This window comes from Cynocephalus volans, chromosome 2 (genome assembly GCF_027409185.1).
Source record: "Cynocephalus volans isolate mCynVol1 chromosome 2, mCynVol1.pri, whole genome shotgun sequence".
In the NCBI taxonomy this organism is placed as follows: Eukaryota; Metazoa; Chordata; class Mammalia; order Dermoptera; family Cynocephalidae; genus Cynocephalus; species Cynocephalus volans.
In genome coordinates, this window is record NC_084461.1 from 39,458,288 (window position 1) to 39,481,879 (window position 23,592).

Sequence of the window (23,592 nt, forward strand, 5' to 3'; positions counted from 1 at the left end):
CCAAGGTCAAGGGTTCGGATTCCCATATTGGCTGGCTCCTTTCCCCCCAATTTAGAAGTTGTAATGTTTTGTATTTGGTAGTTTTTCTAGGTAGACTCACTTGTTATTGAACTGAATTCTTACTCAGCAGACAATGAATAGAATATTTTCTACCCTATTATGGTTTTCCTGATTTCAAACCTTTAAGTAAATTATGTCATCTAAACAAGTTAAGAACATCTTTAAAATACCAGAATGCTACTTGAAAAACTTAGAGGAAACAAAACTAAGTTTTATTTTCAAACTCTAATTTTAATTCAGACTGAACAAACAAGCAGAAAAGTGAGAAAATTAACTAATAGCAGACACAGATGTACCAAATGTAAAACAGTGGGTTATTAACAGAACTATTTACATGCATATTTACAAGCAATTCTTTTGTACATACATCTTCCTTTCAGTTAGTTGGAAAAAGATTGACATTAGGTAAAAATATTACTTAAATAGGGCTGAGGTGGTACCACATCATAATAAAAGTATTAGAAAAGTGATCCTCAAGGTGTATCAATTATAAAGCAGATGAAAACTTGAATGACAAATATCTAGTAAAATTCTCTAGTAAAAAAGTCAATGCAACCCATGCTACAAAATAAAAATGAGAAAGCCATATAAACAAATAATGTTCAAGGCCTTAGGGTAATGAAGTTAGTCAGGTGAAAAATGAACAATTCTAGAACTGGAATAAATCCTCAATGAAGAGTCTTGGTCATTTAGCTGGGAGTTCTCCAAGTTTTTTTTTTTTAAACATTTTTAAAGCCCTTGGTATCAAATAGCTTCTGCATTTGTAAATCAGTAGTTAATGATATATTCCAAAACTTTAGTGCTAAAGATTTTCATGATTGTGATTCACATTTGAAACTCAATTCATTGAGACACTAAATGTCAAATTAAAATGAAAGTTACTCATATCTAAAAAAGGATGCTACATTTATGCAGTAATATGTACTTCCGGACTAAGACTTTCCCCTCAAGAAAAGTAGAATTTAAAGAATAAGAATCTAACCAGCTAGCAAGCTTTACTTTCAACATTTCTTTTATTTCAAAATTGATTTTATTGCAGCCAAAACAGTGGAATTAACTGTACATAATAAACTATTTTATATATATACACATTTTAAGTTATAGGGAATAAATTTTATTTTGGCAGATAGTGTTAAACAAAATTAAAGTTGCATACATTAGTAATATAACTCAACATCCTTAATTTGGTATAAGTGTGACACATTTCCTTGCTTTTCACCATACCTAAACTGCTTTATAAAACTGATATGCTGAAATTTTGCTAAATCACCATACCTAAACTGCTTAATAAAACTGATACGCTGAAATTTAACTTTACTGTTTTCGCTTACGCTCTGATTCCAAACAAAACTTTTCATAAGCTTCCTCTATCTCTGGGTCCATCTCATCATCAATATCATCCAAGTATCTGTAAAAGAAGCAAAGATGATTCATAAGTTTAATGTTTTTCAATTCAGAAAATGTCTAAAGGTACTAAGCTCCCCTCCCCCACCAAAAAGAATGTATGTGACATACCTTTCCTAGAACAGGTTATAATACAAGCGTAACTTTAGAATTACATAAATGGCAGTCCTCAGACAACTAAATGCTTAATTTGATTAGTGAAGTTTTACACTAATTCCGAGTGCCTTGTGTCTGAAGTTAAGATTCTGCTATACTTTTAGACATACGTTAAATTCTGTATCCTAAAAGTTAAATCAAAGGATTGATATACAAACTTTGGGGCTCAAGATTGATATTAACATCATAAAGTTACTTTATCAATAGTTACACCCTAACTAGAACATAATTTCAGATATGCCACTCACCTCTAGTGATACGTTAATATTTTACATCTATTTAACATCAGAAAGTTATTCCTGCTATGATTCCCACTAGGTTGTTCCTCTAAAGTCATACAGACTTTCATATCAGTAAGCTACTTTTGACGTCTATTCTAGACTTTTTCCAACTATTAGGTAGTTTTAAATGGTAGAAAGCAAGGCTTTTCACGGTTAAGTACGGGGGAAGAAATTTAAAGTGCAAATTAAGGATTTAATATACACATACACATTCTTACTGAATTCCTATAGCTATCTTAAAGATACACACTACCATCATTTCCATTTTAGAGATTTAAAAGACACAGTGGGAGGTTAAATAATGTAAAAATTTGGGGTAAGTATGTGGCAGGGCCAAAATTTGTTTGACTCCAGATCTTCTCTACACTTTTCCTCCATAACACAATGCTCTTTACATCCCCCCTCCCCACAATAATCACTTCCACATCCAAGTGTGGCAAAACTGTCTTGCCAATCCTATCAATTGCTGATGGGGCTTTTTCTTTGTTTCTTCCCCATTTCTAGTACTACAAGGTAATGTGTTGCAACAACCACAGCTCATTAAGGCAAGAGAATATGATGCTTACTGAACAAAACTTAAGAGGATAACTTGAAGTTCAATGCCAAGAACAATTTTAACTTCCAGTGGTATCCCCAGCAGGACTGAACCTGCTAGTTCTGCCCAGGTCCTTACAGCCCTAGATATATTTTTTCTATTAAAATAGTATATAAAGGGCCGGCCCCGTGGTGCACTCGGGAGAGTGCAGCACTGGGAGCGCAGCACTGCTCCCGCCGCGGGTTCGGATCCTATATAAGGATGGCTGGTGCGCTCACTGGCTGAGTGCGGTGCGGCTGGTCACAAAAATGACAAAAAAAAAAAAAAAAAAATAGTATATAAAAGTATGGCAACATTATACGTGTATTTGTAGATCTCAGACTGACCCATAAGTAAAATGTCACTAGAATAAAGATTTTTTTTTTAAACCTACAACACACCAGAGATAAAATATAAGAAAGACTGAAGTCAAAGATGTAATTTATCTCCCCTCCAACTCCTACTTAGAAAGAAAAGAACCTAAGCACCTTGTCAAAATTCCTGCAAATTAACAGAGCTAAGACTAAACCTCATGCGTTTACTGGCCTTCCATAATGGTGCAGTACAGATTAAAGGTGTCTTTAATTACAGACTGGCAAGTGAAGAAACAGATATGAGAAGAGGACTGTAACATATCATCCTATCAATCCAAACATTTTATTTAATAACTTGTTTTCTTTACTCTTAATTTATCCTTTAACAGATGATACTTGAGCCTTTCCCTATGTGCCAAAGGCTGTCAAGCATTTATGTATTCTCATTAGTTCTCAAACAAAACCAAAAAACTCGAGGGGTACGATGATTCCTATTTTATAAATGGAGAAACAGACAAATAAGTTGCCAAGATCTTTAAGTATTAGAGCTTCTTATTTAAGTCTAACCTATTTTTTAAAAAATAATTATATTTAAGTATACTATATTTTAAGTTTTTCCCCTCCACTATAAATTTTCAGAATCAGTCTGAGTTCAATATAATTTTCTGAAAAGTTTTTAGTACAAAAGTGCTACCACGTAACGTACTATAACACTAGTAAATCAAAATGCCATTCTTTCATGTACTTTTTTCTGGTCTAATCTCCACCTACAAATTAGCCACAGAAATTTCATGTAGAAAGTTAAAGAACTTACGAATCACCGGCCCCTGATAAATCTGTTCCATTTTCTTCATAATCTGGAAAAAAGTCCTCTCTTTCAAGTAACTCTTGATATTTCTCTTGGTAATCTATAAGACAACATAAAAAAGAACCTAAATGCTAGAAAAAAAAGCATACGAAATGACCAGTAACCCCTAAAAATTCTTTTTATTTTGATTTTTTTATTTAAGTAGATCCAATATAGCAGTAAATTCCCAATTACGTAAAAAAAAGCTTTCATAAAACTTATATTGTAATTGGCCTGCTTTTGCCCTCCTGCATGCCCATAAATCTTAAAATAATTATATAATAATCCTCTAAATATAAGTTAGAAATCAAAGCCACTGTAATACATCAGAGAACATTTTGCAGCCAATGTGTGCTGTTCACGCTCTCTACTGCTGCTTTCCACTAGAGAAAATACTGGTTATATGACTTCCGGGGAAGAACACTCCTTTCCATACTCCTGTTTTTTCCTTCCACAAGGAAGAATTTTAATCAAATTCTCCTCGCTTTCAAGGAGAATTTGGAACTCCCCCATTATTCCTCCACAGGGAGGTAAGATAAGCTATCTGGCTAGTAGGTAACAGCAACTGGTCCATGTTTCTCATTTCTCAATCAGATGAGGTTAACCTATCAAACGTTCCGGGCATAGGGAATGTTCTATTCTTTCCTTCCCTTAGAGACAGGGAGAAAGCAGCTACCTGGTAAATGTTTCAGCTCTGCCAACTTTCTCTTGGTTGGGTCTTCCAAGATAGTACAAGTGATATTATGGCTCTCCACCTGCCAACTATGTTAGAGTTACTGGGTACCTTTTAAGATTAGTATGTCTATATGGAGTCCTTACATCTAAATAAAATGGATCAGTGTATTTATTAAGACTAGTTACCTTTAAATTAGTATCTGATGAATAGAAGCCACCTCAAATTTTGAAAGAATACTATCATTATATTAGGCTGGATAAAAATCATGTTTTCACAAGAGCGTCAGTCTCTATAAAATTCTAACTACAGCTCAAGGGATGGTGACATTTTGACATCCAATTTTGACAATTTTAACCATAAAATCTTCCTGCTACAAATGCTTGAGGTACTAGATAAGACAGACATTCTTTTAAATGTATGGATGAGTTCACACGTACAAAAATCAAGGCGCCAGATGATAAACAAAAAGGAACTGAAAGCTGTACATAAACCATTGCAGCTGGGAGGCTGACAGATGGTGCTGGTCTCAGTAACCAAAAGGTCTGCATTTTAAAGCCCACTGAAGGTCAGAAAGCTCGATTCTGGGCCCATGTAAAACAGAAAAATGGAATACATGCTGCACAAGCATTTCACCCCCAAACAGTTGATACCTTAAGCAAAAGGCGGACCAGGAAAAAAAACACAACATCTTAGTGGCAAAGGGAGATAGCAAGGAAACTTGGCTGTCTCTGCCTGGGTTTGAAGTAAGGACAGAGCATTCCGGAGAAACTGGCTCCCCAGGGAATTTGTAACAATGGGCCTGCACCTCAAATTTCTACTACCCACATAAAGAACCCCTATGACAAGAAAATAAAACTTGTTCCAAGGCAGTGATACCCTTCTGGCTCCTGGCAAATATAAAACCATTTCAGATAGTGTTGTCTACAATAAAAGCCACAAGAGGTTTTCATGAAGAAAAACAAAGATAGTTAAAACCATAAAATATTCATTTAGGGCCAGAATACAAGTAACCCAACTTTAAATGGTTGGGGGGGGGGGGTACGTGTAAGAGAGAGTACAACTGATAAGGCAAATTGAATTAACTTAAAGTATATCTGGGTAAAAAGTAGATAAATATCCTTTGTACAATTTTTACTTTGTAACTTTGCTGAAATCATCTCCTAATAAAAGTTTAAGAAATATAGGTAAAGATGGGCTTGCAATAATAATAATAAAAAAAATCAAAACATAAGGAAACAATTTTCTATGTGTGATAATCAGAAATAACAGCAGGTTTAGAATTAAAAGATATAACAAAAATATTTTTAAAAGGATGATGAGGAAAAAAGGATTTAAAAACTTTGGGAAAAGGTCAAGATAATTTGAACAAAATGCAGAAACAAAATTCAGCTTGAAAAACCAGACAAAAGAAAAAATAAATAGGATTATATCAAACTAAAAATCTTCTGTACAGCAAAGGAAACAATCAACAAAGTGAAGAGACAACCTGCAGAATGGGAGAAAATATTTTCAAACTATGCATCTGACAAGGGATTGATATCCATAATGTACACGCAACCCAAACAACTCAATAGCATAAAAAATAGTCTGATTAAAAAAGTGGGCAAAGGAGCTGAATAGATATTTCTCAAAAGAAGACATACAAATGGCCAACAGGTATACGGAAAAAATGCTCAACATCATTAATCAGAGAAATGCAAATTGAAACCACACTGAGATATCATCTCACCCCAGTTAGACTGGCTAGTATCAGAAAGACAGAATAACAAATGCTGGTGAGGATGTGAAGAAAGGGGAATCCTTCTATATTGTTGGTGGTACTAAATTATAAATTAGTACACCCATTATGGAAAATATGGAGGTTTCACAAACAACCACAGAACTTCTATATGATTCAGCAATCCAACTACTGGGTATATACCCAAAGGAATAGAAATCATCATGTCAAAGAGATACCTGCATTCCCATGTTTATCACAGCTCTAGTCACAATAGCCAAGATATGGAACCAACTTAAACATCCATCGACAGACAACTGGATAAAGACAGTATGGTATATATACACAATGGAATACTAAGCCATAAAAAATGAAATTCTGCCATTCTCAACAACACAGATGAACTTGGAGAAAATTATGTTAAGTGAAATAAGCCCCAAGCACAGAGAAATACTGTGTGTTCTCAATCATTAGTGGAAGCTAAACAACAAACAAACAATAATGATAATAATAAGTTGAACTTTCAGAAAGAGAGAGAACTGTGGTCACTAGAGATGGGAAAGGGGAAGGAGGATGAGGGTTATTGAGAGGTTGGTTAATGGACACAAAACAGTTAAATAGAAAAAATAAGTCCTATTGGTATATAGTCTAGCTAGGCATCTATAATTAATAGTAATTTACTGCATGTTATCAAATGGCTAGAAGCCAGGAGATCGAATGTCCTCATTGCAAAGAAATGATTAAGATTTGCAATGATGAATATGCTAATTAATTTGATCACTCCACATCGTATACATGTATTGAAATATAACTCTGTACCCTACAAATACGTATAATCAATACATTTCCACAGTAAAAAAATCCAAACTGAATTTCTATAAAATAGTTATTAAAAATAATTAAAAAGGATAAACAGATTAGACAAAGATGAAGAACAAAGAATTAAAAAGAATCAAGGTAACTTTGAAGAATAACTGAAGAGGAAAGATTTGTCTTACTAGACATAGTTAAGATTTACAGTAAGGTAAGAATAATTAAGAATATGGTATGAGGGTAGAGAGAGACTAGCAGAAGAAAGATCCACATAAACAAACACAGGAATCAGACATACAAGTTTATTGAGGAGTTACATGGTCTACAACAGAGGGGGCTTATTATAACTCAGAGAGGAAGAGTGACTTAATACCTGTTGCTAAGACAACAGACTATAGAGAAATATTTAACTCCTACTATATCCCATATACAAAAATTAGCCAGGTAGATTAAAGACCTATATATGAAAAGCAACAAAGTAAGATTTCTTTTTTTTTTTTCCCCCAAAGCTTCTATATGACAAGATATTATAAACAAAATGGAAGACAGCCACATACTGGGAGATGATAACTGAAACCCTTAGCTGATTAAGGATCACTTCTCTAGACTATATAAGGAATTACAAATCAATAAGAAAGACAAATGGTCCAATAGAAATACAGGCAAAGAGTACAAACAGGCAATTCTCAAAGAAAGAAATCAAAAGGTTGGGCTGGCCCATGGCTCACTCGGGAGAGTGTGATGCAACGCCATGGGTTCGGATCCCATATAGGGATGGCCGGTTAGCTCACTTGGGAGAGTGTGGTGCTGACAACACCAGGTCAAGGGTTAAGATCCCCCTTACCGGTCATCTTTCGTAAAAAAAAAAAAAAAAAAAAAATCAAAAGGTCAACAAAAACAGGAGAAGCAATTCAGAATCATTAGTCAGGAAAATAAAATGACAGCAAGAAAGAATTTCATACAAAGTGACAAAAATTATATCTGATAATAACTGTTGCCAAGAATGAGAAGCAGGAACTCTTAGATGCCGCTGGTGGTAATATTAAGTGGAATAATCACACCAGAAAGCAATTTAGGAACATTAAGTAAAGTTGAAAATGCTTATTCACAGCCTATAACTTAATTCTATTTCCTCACCCTAAAGAAAATCCTTTGTGCTAGAGGCACAGGATAGTCAATGACTGCTATCCAAAATAAACAAACAGAAAAATTCCAAGGTTGTAACAAATGGGAAAAATTTCTCTTACTTAACCTGCAGTTCCATCTATTACAATTAAAGCGATCTTTTCATAAATGACCCTTTTTTGGAAGAGGAAGTATGCAGAGATTTAGACTCTAATTCTGGCCCACCAAGTATTGAAGAAATCTTAATTCTCAGTATCAACAAGCATTAACCAATATTAATATAAGCTGCTGAATATATAGTGACCTAGAACCATATTTCCCTTCTATACTAGCCACTTGAAAGTTTAAGAGTATAAAAACAAAATATTAGAGTAAATATAAAATTAAAATGGTTGCATTCATTTGAAGGAGTCTTCCAATCCTCTGTTAGAGTGATAAGACACTATACACAGGGTCAGACTCTCACTTGAAATGCTTTAAGTGATCACTATGAAGAATACTCGATATAAGACAAACCTTTACCCTAGCATTTTAGAATGACGTGAACACATTAAAAAACTAATTTTGTGCTGGTGGGAATGTGGTTTTCCGTAATTTACTACTTTACCAAGAAGTTGGGAGAAAAATGGCTCTGAGACAACATACCTGGATCAGCTGCAGTGAAAGGAACACCATCAGATGTATAAAATGTTGGTTCATTCTAGAATTAATCAAAGTGATAAAAATATGTAATCATTTCAGAACTTTAAAAAAAATATGTTAATTAATGAAGCATGGATAATGTCACTTGTCTGCACTGATAATGCAAGAGAGCAAGCAAAACAACTTACTAACAGCCACTTTCATTTCACTGGAAAAGCCTATGGTTTTCAGATTTCCATTTTATCACCTCAAGTTCTTGTGGTTTTCAGGCTGGCCATTACCTCAGCTGGTTAGAGCTCGGTGTTGTAACACCAAGGTCAAGGGTTCGGATCCCTGTATCAGTCGGCCACCAGAAAAAAAAAATTCTTGTGGTCCTAACCCTGCTGTCTACTGTCTGTCATATTCATAGTAAACTGTCCTACTGTGCACTGTGATTTAATGTCAGTTCAATTTTAGCTGTGGTTTCTCTCTACCCTAACATTTCTTTAAGAATTTCTACAACCAGGTCTGTAGGAGCATTCCTCTATGGTTTATGTTTGGTTGTGTCAGGAGTTTCAGGGCATCATTAGCCTGGTAACCATTTTTAAAAAATTTTTATTTACTTTGCTACAACATGTATAGTGAAAGTCTGAGATGCAGGTCTTTGTTTATAAATTCTCTAGAAAAACTGCTTCCTGGCATCCCTATGCTCACTTAAGTGCAAGCTTTATCAATCTGGAGGATTCCAGGGCTCTTCTCTTTATTTACGTGCTCTGCTGGCTGCCATGCGACCCTAAGGCATTTAAGTCTGGGAATAACTTTATTTAACTCATCTAATTTCCAAAACTGAATTCAAGCAATAAGCAAAACTTAAATTGTAAACGCTGGTATACCATAAAGTAGTTAGGATCATTTTCAGGTGTTGCTTCTCTGTATGTTGAAGTTACATGGACTCTACCCCAGTTACTTGACCGGAGTTCTACAAGCTTCAAGAGCATCTGTTTTACATCTCTGCAGAGAAAAGTCAAAAACAAGTATATGCACCATTAAGTATTGTCAGGCTCTAAAATAACTCACAGATTCCTAAAACTTTATTTCCTAAATTTAACATGTACATACGGTGCTTTCATTTTCTAGATATTTCCTATAATATATATTCACCTTTAAAAAAAAAATAAAACAAAACAAAACAGCCTTGACTATGTGGTCCTTAAAGGCAGTGGCTATCCTTCAAACATTTTTATGTCTCCTACTCTGCTTAAAGTAGTACTTTACTCATGTATTTGTTAAACAAGTCTGAAGCATTTTATTTTTCATGGGACTCATATCTTACCATGGGAATATCTTAACTTTTTCAATTTCTAAACATAATTGAAAAAAAATGGCTAGTGAGCAGAAACTACAGGTAAAATATTACACCTTTAAAGAAAATACTTCAGTAAACCAACATGTAAATTTTCAATTACTGTAATGAAGTTTAGCAGATTAAAAAACAATCTCCAAAGAAAAAGCAAGAAATTGAGATCCACATTACTCTTTTCCTACCTGCTACAGTTTGCATCTAGGACAACATTTTTAATTCTCTGAATAATTTCTTCCATATCAGTCTTTCCTTTTTCCTTCCAGGCATCTTCCAAAACTGACCCTGTCAACTAATAAAGCAAGTGCCAGTAAAATAAGAAATTCAATGGAGTGTAGAAATTCTAAAAAGATATTAGTTAGCAGTTCAAGCATTCTTTAAACAAAATGAACTTGCCAAGTTAAGTATCCCCCATTATTCTGTTTACCATCTAATATTCAGAGATCCTTACACCCTCTGTTTTTCTTGACTGAGATAAACTACAGGAATAAACTAAAGAACTTAAATCATGAGTTTTAATCATGAGTGACTATATGTTATATTCCTTATATGACTAAAATAGGCTATTACATTATTACTTTTTGAAATATGCAACATACAAATGCAGAAGCTTTGAATAAAAAAAAAACACTCCATCCGGAAAAAAATGAGTTAAGGATGTAAACTGGTAATTCACAGAAACTAATAAAAAATGGATAATAAACAAATGTGTAAATTCATTAATGATCAGGAAAATGCAAAGTAAAATGAGGTTTTGTTTTTACTCATCATCTATGACAAAATAAAAACCAAGATGATTATATCCATCACTATAAGGATGTGGGGAAAGAAGTGTACTCATTCACTACTGACAAGAGTACACTCTGGTTTAGCATTTGGAAGAAAAGTTTGCCATTGTTTGTCAATATAAAGTACATTATAAAAACATGCCCACTGACCTACCAAATCTATGTTTAGGAATTTAACCTACAGAAATATCTGCACATATAAAGACATAACGGAAGATTAGTAGCAGTGCCTCAGTGGCTAAACCGAAAATAACCCAAATAGATAAACAATGTATATGCTTATAATGCAATACTAGGATGTTACTCAATAAAGCAAATCCATGCACCATGGGAAGATCTAAGGTCTCTCATTAGGATGCAAAAATAAACACACACACACACAAAGCCACAACAGAATAAGATTATATTTATAAGAGCACATACAAAGATATGGAAAGGGAATTTACAGATGGGAATGGAGTATAGGACTTCCATTTTTCAACTTTTGAACTTTACTGCTTATATTAAATAGTAAGGATATATTGCTTTCCAATATATTTGGGAGCAAAGTAAAATGTCAATATTTAACTTACAGTAGTAAATTAACCTTGAATTCATTTGTGTACTATATGTACTTTCCTTCCCCTAAATTGTAAATTTAATGAGTAAAACAGTTAAATTAATAAGAAAGTAAAACCTACCTTCAGTAATTTTACTGCACAAATTAAGTTGTCATCCATAGGATTAGAAAAGAGAGCATTCAGCAACTCCCGAAGACCAACCTGAAGAATATCTGCTCTTGTAACTTGTCCATTTGTTCCTTTGATCTTTTGGGGCAAAAGAAAATCAAAAGCAACAACTCCAAAATAAAATAGATACATAAATGGTCTAATAAGAGGTTGGCAAAATAAATGTTCTAGTTAAACAATACAAAAATCATAGGAACACACTGTGGTACCCTCACAGAATTGGTTAGAATTACTTTATACGTAACTAAGACCACTAATGAAACTAGTAAGCTACAGGTAAAATTTAATTTCCATGTCAGCATGGCCAGGATAATTTAAGTAAGCTCACTTTGAGGTTATTGCTTCATAAAACATTCTCCAGTTTGTTAAACTACCGCCTTTTCTGAACCCACAGCATTTTATTCTGCTTTTTATAGTATTTTAGAATATTCTAGATAGGGGAATTTTAGGTGCAGGTACTATGCCTTATCTTTACCCTCTCCACAGACTGAGCATCTCTACTTCCTCATAGGATATACACAACAATATTCTTAAAATAACTTCATTTGAGGCACATTTTAGATTAATATTTATTTTGGCTTGTATGAAAATTAGACTAAAAGAGAACAAGGCATAAGATGTTTAAAAAATTAAGTCCACTTTTGGTAAAAAGAGATAGTAAATTAGGCACTGGATGGATATAGACCTTTATCAGACACTGACTGAGATGCACATTTGATGGTAGATTCATGTGTCTTATGATGTTTATGATAGTATGATGTTTATGATATGAGGTTCGCAAATCAGGGTTTAAGAAGGTATAAATCTTTATCTGGGATTAATGAAAGAAAAAAAAAGTCAAGCAAATCCATTACACAGTAATATCCAGCACTTAAGTTGCCTACTAACAAGCATATACTCAAGTTCACCACCTAAATTTACAAACATGTTTAGCTGTAGACTTTATACAAATGCATTTTACATGAAAGAATATATAAAATAGGACAAAAAATAACTATTCTTGGGGGTGAGGGGATTGAGATGTTGGTCAAAGGACACAAAATTCTAGTTAGGAGGAATAAATTCAAGAGATCTAGAGGCTTCCGGTCAAGATGGTGGAATAGACAGTCCCCAGGGTCACTCTTCCACAAATCAACCAATTTACAACTATAAAAAAGCAAAAAGCAACAACAGCCAAGCTGGGGCCATTAGAGCCCAGGGGAAGAGGAGGAAAGACCTATGGAGTTCATGAAGGTGGGAGAAGCCATGATGAGAGAAGGAAAAAACTGCTCCAACCACTTTGTGCTGTGGCCACTTTAAGGCTGGAGCTGCTGAGTGCACGGAGAAGAACCCAGGAAATGCCACAGCTGTGCCCTTCGGATGAAGTTGCTTGAAGGTGACATGGGAGAAGAGGGCGTTGGTGGCCCCCAGGCTGGCAAGACCACTAAATAGGGTGGCCATGGATCCACATAAGAGGAGCCACAACTGAAAAAAGGAAGCCACTCAGAGGCCACTGAGTCATCACAAAGGACCAGCGTAGCACCCGTCACATGGGAAGTGTTTGCAGCACTGGCAATGGGGGTGACAGGCCCACCGGGGGAACGCTGGGGCACAGCAAGCCCAGCTGACTGGCACCCCAATCAACAAAGGAACACTCAGAGGAGACTGGTCAGGAATATGAAATTGCATGGGGTGCAGTTTGATGAAAAGACTCAGGCCTAGATCAGAGTTTCTACACGACCCAGGTGCATCGGGTCTCTGGAGAGCCAGAAGTACCTATAAGGTCAACCATTAAAACGTGAGCTGCACAAAAAGCCTTCCCTAGGGAATCAGCAGCAAAGCAGCAATTTAGCTAAACCACACAGCTCAAGTACTGGTTCCCACAGGAAGTTCCCCCATTTTAATGTAAACAAAGGACAACAAATTAGTTCTGGCCCCGCCTGGGGGTCCTGAGGCATGGAGCCAGAGACCAAACCTGCCTCCCACAACCAGGCACACCGCCAGCACCTCAGGGCCTGCCTGGGGACCTGAGGCAGGGATCTGGGGACCAGACCCCTCTCCCACAACCAGGCACACTACCAGCGCCAAGGAGCATGCTAAAAACATCACCTCCATGTGGGTGGCCAACCACAGCCACCACAATAACCACGGCTGCCACAAAAGCAGCTAGGCACCACAATCACCACGCAGATGGTCTGCAAGCCACTGGACTGTACTGACACCAGCAGAGACCACAGAAAAGAAGAGGATATCTTTCTCCACAAAGCCCATTCCAGAGTGACAGAAGAAATATCTGCTCTACAGTAATATTGAGGGACCTGAACACACCTCTCAGCATTGCACGGATCATCTAGGCAACAAATCAACAGAGTAACCATTACGCTTTCAGAGGAAGAAAGGAAATCTAGGGTTATCAGAGGTGGGAGGGGAGACAGGGAGAGATTGAATAAGGGGCATAAAGAATAAGTACTATTTATAACAAAAATATGCTAGTAATATTGATTTGATCAACATATCTCAACGGTGAACCCCCAAAATAGGTATAATCACGATTCAATAAAAATTTTTTTAAAAAAGATCTATTTACATCATGATATATTATTGTCTACTTGAATATTTCAATATAAGTATGTGAGGTAATGCATGTTAAATTACCTTGATTTAGCCATTCTTCTACAATATATACCTATATCAAAACATGTTGTATACCATAAATATATAATTTTTACTTGTCAATTAAAAAAGTAAGGAAGCAAAAATTTTTAAAAGAACTATTCTGGGTGAGTGAGTTAAGCTGAAAAGCCAGAAACCCAAAATTCTCTCCTTTTCACTCAAAGCTTTGTATTCTGCAGAGAAGTTGCTTTGGGCCACCATCTAAAAGTCAGCATACTAAAGGCATTTATATTTATGATGCAAGGACTCAAAAAGGTATCACTAACCTGTATCTCAAAAGCCTAAACTCACATGTAAACCACAGTTTCCTAAAAGAACATGACTTTAAAAAGGTCAGTGATCATTTCCCATCATCCTGCCCATAAGCAGAGAAACAAATGCTACAGACATTCATTAGAGTACAGATACTACCATGAGTATGTACATTCTCTCCCATTCCCCCTTCTTTCATTTCACTCTTAAAATGTTGTAAAGTACAATGTGAACACACTGATTCCTTTTTGAGATCAGTTTATTTTTTCAAGCCTTGTCAGTACTTAAAAGAAAAATTTCTCCTTACCTCCAGGTTAAGATAAAGTTCTCCCAGAAAGAGTACAAACGCATGAAATCGTTTTCGAGTCACTTCGTCCCCTTTCGCAGCTTGATCTTTAACTTCATATTCAGTCTGACATCTAATAAACACATATCTTTTACATTCTCGCATTGCTTTGTTTTTTAAATAGTCAAACAAGATGACCATCTGCCAGTTTGGTTGTCCACAGCAATAGAGGCAAGCACAATGCTCCTCTGCCCTGACTTTCTATAATAAAGAAAAAGTGTTCCTGTCTATTGACTAGACTATGCCCCATCCTTCTGTACTAAGTCTCCAGTTTTAAGAAATTGATAGTTTTATTTTGAACTATTCCTATCAAATCAAGTTTGTAATATGTTTAGGCAACATAGGTTTCATAAGGTTCACAGCATACAAGCAACAAAATAGAAAAAAAAGGCCTCACTTTTTCTTTTAGGCATTTTGTTAAGTACTGCTTTACCCAAATTGCCCCTGTAAAATTCTTTTTTTAATATAAGAACTTTGAAACATATCTTTAAAAATATATATAGATGACCTCCAACTAAGCTAAAAAACTCTTTTTAAAGTTCATTATCTTTATACTTTCCATTATATATATCAGAAGTATTATACTAAAGGAAAAAATTCCTCAAGCAATTAATTTGGTCTCTATTCCCAATGGGGACTGAAAGTTTCAAATAACTTGATTTTCCTTGCTTTATCCCTTAATTGGTCCATTTGCCTCACACAACTTAAAGAAATCTTGGAGGTTACAGTCACAGTTCCTACAACGTATCTAAACTAATCACAATAAGCCTGTCATTGCCAATTTTAAGTGAATTACTGTGTCAGCTACTATTACTAAAATGGATTTTTAAAAAATGACTAAAAGTTTACCATTTTGGTGTTAAGTATTTTTTCTTATCTTTACTGATAAGGTGGTGATAATTTTGGGAAAGTCATTTGTTTTATACAACTGATTGACAATTTTTTTTTTTTAAGACAAAGGGAAGAGCTTAAGACTGAATGGCTTTCATATAACCAGTTTAGATGGGCTTCATAAAAAAAAAAAAAAATTTTTTTTTAAAGGAAAAAAAACCCCCAAAACAACAATCACCTCTTGCCTAAGAATTTACCTGGGGTCAGCCTGTGAACCACCCATAAACCCAGCATAGCTTATTATGCCCATGTGGCCAATTCCAATGCTTACAAGCAATATTAACTGAGTACCAGCTTCTGTTTGAGTCAGATATATTAAGATATTTGTTATTGTCTCATACAAACTAAATTAATTCTTTGTCAGAAAAAAAATACTTACAGATAGAACCCTTTGGTTAATAATGGAAAAGATCAGTTAAATGCCAACTCAGTTAACCAAGCACCTTGTTGGTTGCTTTTCTGTTACAACTTTGCACATAAGAGTTTTGATTTAAAAACCTCCTTTTTGTTTTATAAAATACTATGACTATTAGATTGTACATTAGGACACAATTATGTGTATGCAAAAGTAAATTCCTATCCTTGCACATGGTTGATCATCTAGGTGAAAGACCCTTAACCTTTTTAAAGCTGAAGATTTTCAATTATAAAAGCAATACATGTTAATTTCAGAAAGGTTTAAACAGAAGAATATAAAGAACAAAGTCACCTGTAACACTATAACCAAGAGATAACTGCTGTGAAGGTAACTTCCATCCTGTCTTTTTCAAAGTATGTATATATTTTTAAGTGAGGTAGTAGAATCATGCTCTGCTTTTCACTTGTTGTATCTTAGCATTCTTCCACATTAATATCTTTGACAGCATTCTATTACTATAGAAGCGCACACAAGGGTAGAGTCAAAGAGAACTGAAGAGCAGGGAGCCTGGGCTCCACCTCACTCCAATTACAACAGAATTTCCAAGGGTGGGGGCAGGGTTTCAGTCCTATTCCAGGTTACTATACAGCATAGCCAGGGGTGAGAAGTACTGGGAAATAAAAGTGAGCTTTTCCGGCATCCTATGTTCTGGAAGTACCCAGTCTGTATCTTTCCAGAAGACCTAATCTGCATTTCTTTAGTTATATATAGTTAAGTTTATATATCTCTTTATAACTGTCATTTTTCTGAACTGTACCTATTCAGAGCCACTCTAAATATTTCTAAATATTAAGATACTGGTCTTTTCTTACTCACTCCTAAGAGGCCCCTCTTTTCATATTAAATAAATAAACTCATTGCTATGTGTTATGAATTTTATTTTTACTTTACTTCATATAAATGTATTCCTCCTCCCTCCCCCCAAATGTTATGATCTATATGTAACTAAAATTTTAAATTTGCTTTAGGGCCTATGGGTATCATGTCTTGCTTAAAAGGGCCTTACCAACGCAAGATTTGTTTGTCAATCCCCCCCCCTTTTTTATTCTTTCTATTTAACTTTTAATATAAATCTTTTGAAGTAGGGAGTGAGACAGGGACCCATCTTTGTTGTTTTCCCCAAATGGCTATCCAGTTGTGCTACTAGCACAATTTATCTTTTATATATGCATTTCAAGTACCACCTTCATCAAAAGCTTAATTAAGTGTCTCTGGGGTCTACTTTTAGAATCTGTTCCACTGCAATTTAGCCACACAATGGAATACTCTGCAACCATTAAAATATCTCCAAAGAATTAATGGACAAACTATAATAAACTTGAAGACAACCCTGTTACTGAAGACAATTCTAATTATAAGAAAATTAATTTTCCCTAACTTAGCTTATGAATTCAATATCATCCCCAAAATATATAACAAAATCAACAGGGTTTGTACAATTTCAAACACTGATTCTAAAGTTCATTGGAGAAAACAAGAGTAGCAAAGAAGATTCCACAAAAAAGAATAGAGAACTAGACTAGATATAAAATAGCTTTTTAAAATAGCTATTGTGTGGCAGTAAAAGGAACAGGAATGTGACAGTAAAAGTGATAAATGGAATATAATAAAAGCCCAGAATCAAAACCCAAATATAAGAATGCAGTGTGATAAAGGTGGAAGCTCAAATCAATAAGGAAAGAACAGATTATTCACTTTTACTCTAATTTAAATAAAATTATATCCTCACTCTAATCAAAACTACAAAAGTACCAAGAAATACATGAGTGCTCATTTTTAAGGTCTTGGAAAAGGAAAAGCCTTTTTCTAAACACAAAACCAAAGGCAAACATCACTACAGCAAAAAGACTAATATATTTGACCTTAAACTTTTAATACTATGCAAATAAAATGGCCCACACTATTCTCCTCCACAACTTTCTATCATGTAAGGTCTTTAGAATAGAGAAATGATCAAATTCTAGTATGGTTAGAAGCAGTTTTCCTTCAATTTCATATTCACACTTACCTCTGAAGTAGCAACTGGCGGAAGGTGCCACTCTGTGGGCTAATTGTCAGATGATGAGACAGGTAATTACACAGGCGAGCTCCCATGTAAGAGAAATTTGGGATAGACGTGGCCTTTTAAAAAAGAAAAGTTTTGTATAACACAGATACACTGTTATTAATGCAAACACTTAACAGCAATACAAAAAAAACATTTTGGTTCCCGAAACTGACCATATCATACAGAAAAACACATAAGTCTTTGTATGTAATTGACAGGCATAAGGAAATTAAGTTCACTCTCCCTCCCAATCTTACACCAAGAACAAGTACAGTGAAAAATATTTAAGGCAACTTCTTCCCCCAGTCCTCCCCATATTTACCTGAGGTTACCAGAAAGCAAACAGATGATGTCTCGATACTAACCCACTTTTGCAGAAAATATGCACATGCACCCAACTGCATGGTGACAATTATGAACAAGGAGAATATGTACCAAACTACTAACCAGTGGTACTTCTCAGGGCAGGCAGTAGAGACTGTGGTGTCTAGCAGTCCAGAACAAGATGCCCGGGCATTCTGCTTTGTGACCCTGGACATCACTAAACTTCCTTGAGCTTCAGTCTGCTTCCTAAAGAGGTGATTAATGGTACCCAGTGCTAGAGACTAACACTTAAAGAACATTCTAAAAACACTTAGGGTAAAGAGGGAACTAAGCTATTTAAAAAAATAAATAAAAGTGTGAAAACATTACATATCAAAGATTGTGTGATATAAACAAAGCAATACTTAGGAAGTTCAACTTTAATTGCAGCTTTTAAAGGAAAATATTAGGGAATATAATATTAGGCAAGAAAACACACTTTAAGAGGTTACAGGATTTGGCCAAGGTCACAAAGGTAATCACCCACAGAGACTAGATAGATCTAAAATGGCCTGATGCTCCTTTGACACCACCATGTGTCTACTTACTGGTTGTGGTAACCTCAGACAGGTCATTTAACCTTTTTAATAAGATACGTATAAAATGGGAATAAGAGTAATACCTTACAACCACTGAGGATTAAATGGTTTTACTATGTGTGAACTGCTTAGCACTGCCTGGCAAGTGCTTTATAATTACTATATTTTTTCATTTCTAATTATTTCCTTACTCACATGGGACCCCATATATTTCACATCAAGGGAAAAAGACTGATTTCTCCTGATATCAAATATATTTTAGCTGGTACCACAAAGGACTTGAAATTCAAACATACTTTTTCCCATTATTGGCATAATCTGTCTTCCTTTAGTTTCTTTTTAAAGTTATCACATATACGACTTAAAGACTTGAGTTCTACAAGGCTTGTTATTCAATGTTTTTTACTTCCCCCAACTTTACTCCTATAGACAACCATTTTCAATTCTTTCAGCTAAAAAGGTTTTAACCTGTCTCCATGTTACAGGATTTCAGTTTAGATGTTATTTCTTACCAGCTTCCCACCATGGAAGATGAACTTTTAGCTCTCATCCTGTTTAACTATACCCCATTCCTCTATTTCCCACTCTCTCTACCTACCGATATGGTTTTATCAAAATTTTACTTAGTAGTAGTGTTTCCATTTATAGCTGAATGATATGTTACAATTTTTCAATTTTTCCTTTTTTGCACAACTTTGTTTTCCCAAGATGCTCAGTTTTGTACTTTTTTATATACTTCTCATTGAAGTATATAAAACTCACTAGTTTGTAAATTTCTCATTATCTTCAAACATAGCAGATCTGCTCATCTTACCAGGAAAATCTTTCCTGGAGACTTCTGACCTATTCCAGTGAAGCTGGGCTGCTCTAGGTCTGCCATGCAGGCAGCTATTGTCCTGGGATCTCACTTCACCATCATGTGCATGATTCACTTACCTTCTCCTATATTCCCTAGTTTCTGGTTCCCATGTCTTCATCCTTGGTTTTAATTCCTCTTTTTGGTGGAATACCTCCTTTGTTAACTTCTTGAGAAGGGTTACAATAAAACTTCAAACCAGCTACTCAATGAAAAAAGATCTGTAGGGTCTCATCTTTTAAATTCTCAAGCAATCTTTTCAGCCTCATTCCATCCTTATCCTACAGCCTTTTGGAGATTCTGCATTATAAGTCAGGGTGATCCTCAGCTTTCCCCACTGGCTTGGATTTCAACTTTAGATCACGTTACCACTCACCCACCTGCTTTCTAGTCTCAAAACTGGTGCTTCTATCTCCTTTCCTCTTGACTTTATGGGCTTCTGCCTTTTTAAAACCTCATACTATCATTTTAGTGGTGTTTGGGGTGAGATCAAAGTGGAATGTGTATATTTAATCTGTGATCTTTTACAGTAGGTCCTCTTGTTAGTTGCTATGAGTAAATTTCCATAAATTACCTCAATGAAACTATGTATCATTGATAAACCTATCTTGATAAAACTATGTATCATTGACCACAGAATGTTAAAACTTTAATACTGAGTACATATTTGAAGAATTGGCTTTAAGACAATCACAGAAATAGTTGTAGCTCGTCAGGTTACAACCCTCCACCCAGCCCCGAAGAACTGTAATCATGCAGTCTATTAAAATAGCTGAAACTAAATAGGAGAGATCTGAAAAGCAACAATAAATAAGTATATTTCTTCCATTTTCTTAACTCATATTCCTTTTCAACCCACTTAGAGGCAGAAAGTAGGAAAAAGAAATACAACAGTTCTACCTTCCTAAAATCTCAGGCATATTCCTAAAACCTGAGAGTTGCCTAGGCAACCTTGGGGTCCAGTAAATAGTCCAGTACCACTTGGAAAAGTAGCCAAATGCAACATTAGGTAGGATATAATCAACTTGCTATTATAACCACCCTTCCACATCTTCCAGATTTGAGTTGCTCTTTTAGCAAAGACTTAAAGAACATTAAGTTTATACTTCTGTTCATCTCCTACTGTTTTTTTGCCAGTCTCACACTGACCTTAATTTTTACCTTAAGAAGCCCAATGTTGTCTACCGCATTTTTCACCCTTAAAATCACATTGTGTCACAAAATGCTGGGATCAAAACTAAATGTGTGTGATGAAAAAATCTCAACTGACATTAGACTTTCAAGAAATTAACAAGTAAATCCCTAAATTTTAAAAGAAAGTAATGACAAGTAGAAATGTTAAGGCTGAGAACATTTTTAAGTCTGGCTTTAAAAAAAAAAAAGCCATTTATGAAACAAGAAAGTTCTCCCATGATTTTTTTCTCACCTACTCCAACAGTGCTATATAATTAATACACAGGAGAAAAGAACTGCAGTCTTTTTGTGTATTAACTTCAGAGCATATAAAACGGAGTGGGGAATAGGTGTGATACTTATGTAGTCTTCCTTGTAAGTGCCCAAATCTCCTTCTATACAATACTGCCTGTATAGAACCTTGGCTACACAGAATAATTTGCAGTCCAGCCTAACTATAGCAATTTTATACAAGACAGATTTAAAAGCTCCCCTAAACCATAAAGAGTTAATAAGTGTAGAGGCAGGTGAATATGAATCTGCCCTCCTTCAAGGAGTAGCTGCTCTCCTTGGGCTTCAAGAAAGCTATCTGAAAACCATGCTATTAGCCAACCTATCCAACCTACCTGTTGATAGATGAGTTCCACAAGTTCTTGCAAAGCATCATCTGTTGTAACCCAGCCATTAAGGGTCTCTGCAAACAGTTCAATTTCAGTTTCAAAACTGCCAGGCTGCTCTGTAAGGTGATTCAAAAAATCCTGAACATATTCTGACAGAGTGGGATAATCCTCACAACCATCCTCATAGGATTCCTACAAATCAAAAATTTTTTTTAAAAATTAAAAATTTAAATCCATGCAACTGTCTAAAACAAATGAGGTGGCTTTAAGTTGGGATTTTTCTAGCATAAATGGTTTTTGTTCTTTTGCGTTTTTTTGGATCCTTCATATGATAAGGTTTGTTATGTTCTTTAATAAAATAAAGTCCACTGAGCTCTCTCTCTTCCTTAATAGCTGAACTGTTGTAATGTAAGAACAGAAGGGCTCCATTTAGCTGGACAGGGAATTGTCTTCTCATTCCTGGCAAATTTACAAATGGCTGAGAAATAAAGTTTAAAACCAATATTTCACTACAATGTCAATAAGCAAAATTAAGAATCTGATCTATTTATGGATGAAACAAGATCCAGAATTTGCTTCCAAATGGGACGGGAAAGACAGAACAGGAATATAGAAACAAGAATGGCCACATGTAGTCTGCCTGTTGAGGCTATGGGGATACATTACACCATACTCTATATTCTTGTAGATGTTTGACAATTTTTGGATTGAAAAAACCTAGCAATGTTTAGTCATTTGTTAATCCCCAAGGATAGGAAAACACATGTAGCTGCTCAAGTAACTATAAAATTTCATCATGGTGTAAAAATGGTAGGATACTTTTTTGGCTGCTACATCCAGGTTTCTAACCAACTTTGATAGCAGCTGTAGTTTCCAGCTGATGTCTCCACCAGTACCACCTTTGGTAGTGCCCAACCTTTTAATTAATGGCAGGAGGCTGAGGAGGTCAAATTGAAAAAGGTATCGGACCAGAATAGCAACGTTTACAATCTCAATACCTGGAATACCACCCAAAGCATTTCAATGTTTACATAACAGTTGTGTTCTAATTATAACTACATTGCTTGATGAAATTTATCCTTTTCCAAATGGAGTCAAATAAGAAACCACATGAAAAAATTATGACTACAGTACAGAAGCATCTTATGAAGAGATTAAATTCTAAAGCTAGTGAGTGCATAAAGAAAAAAAAGAATCACACAGTCAAAAATACTCTTAGAAAAGTTTAATGTTGGAGATGAACACAGGCTTAGTAGAAAGACTAACACAGCCAGTTGTCCAGTTGTGCCTCCATTGTTGGTATTTTCAGCTGACCATCATTTAGAGGTCTTGCTGCATAATTTTTATATACTTTTAGACACTAAAGTGATACTTATCACAAGTTGCATGTACTATGAGAGTCACTCAGGAAATAAGGCCAGCTGCAGGAATAGCAGATTCAAGTTCATGTACCATGCTCACGTAATGTTCACTGAGCAGAAGATCAGAAAAACTCTCATACATTAAATTTTTGTCTGATCATACAAGCTGAATCCAAGTTAACTCTACTGTAAAAGAAGGTATTACTGTTGATGAAATTTACTAATCATAAACATTACAAATATGCCTCTTGAGGATTAAATGAGTTAATGAGTAAATTCCCTTGGACCAGTGATCAGGACATAGTAAAGCACTGTGTTCAACAACTAAATTACATTTTAAACCTATAGGAGAATACTGAAATATATTCCAAATACAATAGCCAAGTACTCACACATAAAGGGGCTAAAGGATAAAAAGTATCCAAAAAGTAGAATGATAAAAAGCTATAGTTCTTGGCAGCTAGAATGGTACACTGATTAATTAATAAGCTAATAGCCACCAGTTGCATATGCAGTATTGGATAGACACTGTAAGGACTTTGCATGTATCTCACTTAACCCTAGAAAACTTTCAGGTAAACATTACTATCCCCTCTGCACAGAAGAAACA

General features: G+C 35.2%; 1 protein-coding gene across 2 annotated transcripts in view; it reads right to left on the reverse strand.

Annotated features, from left to right (window-relative positions):
• Nucleotides 1-319: 319 nt before the first annotated feature.
• The window catches only part of PAIP1 (poly(A) binding protein interacting protein 1), a 30,295-nt gene continuing 7,022 nt past the window's right edge, over nt 320-23,592 (reverse strand). The window contains exons 3-11 of one of the 2 annotated variants that reach the window (XM_063085971.1): nt 21,628-21,813; nt 18,032-18,144; nt 14,676-14,787; nt 11,417-11,542; nt 10,134-10,240; nt 9,482-9,599; nt 8,613-8,667; nt 3,604-3,697; nt 320-1,468 (exon numbers count right to left, since the gene is read on the reverse strand). In XM_063085971.1, coding sequence (XP_062942041.1) covers nt 1,375-1,468; nt 3,604-3,697; nt 8,613-8,667; nt 9,482-9,599; nt 10,134-10,240; nt 11,417-11,542; nt 14,676-14,787; nt 18,032-18,144; nt 21,628-21,813 — 1,005 coding nt within the window. In that variant the 3' untranslated portion in view covers nt 320-1,374. The remainder of the gene's footprint in view (nt 1,469-3,603; nt 3,698-8,612; nt 8,668-9,481; nt 9,600-10,133; nt 10,241-11,416; nt 11,543-14,675; nt 14,788-18,031; nt 18,145-21,627; nt 21,814-23,592) is intronic. The other variant, XM_063085972.1, reaches the window with a different exon arrangement.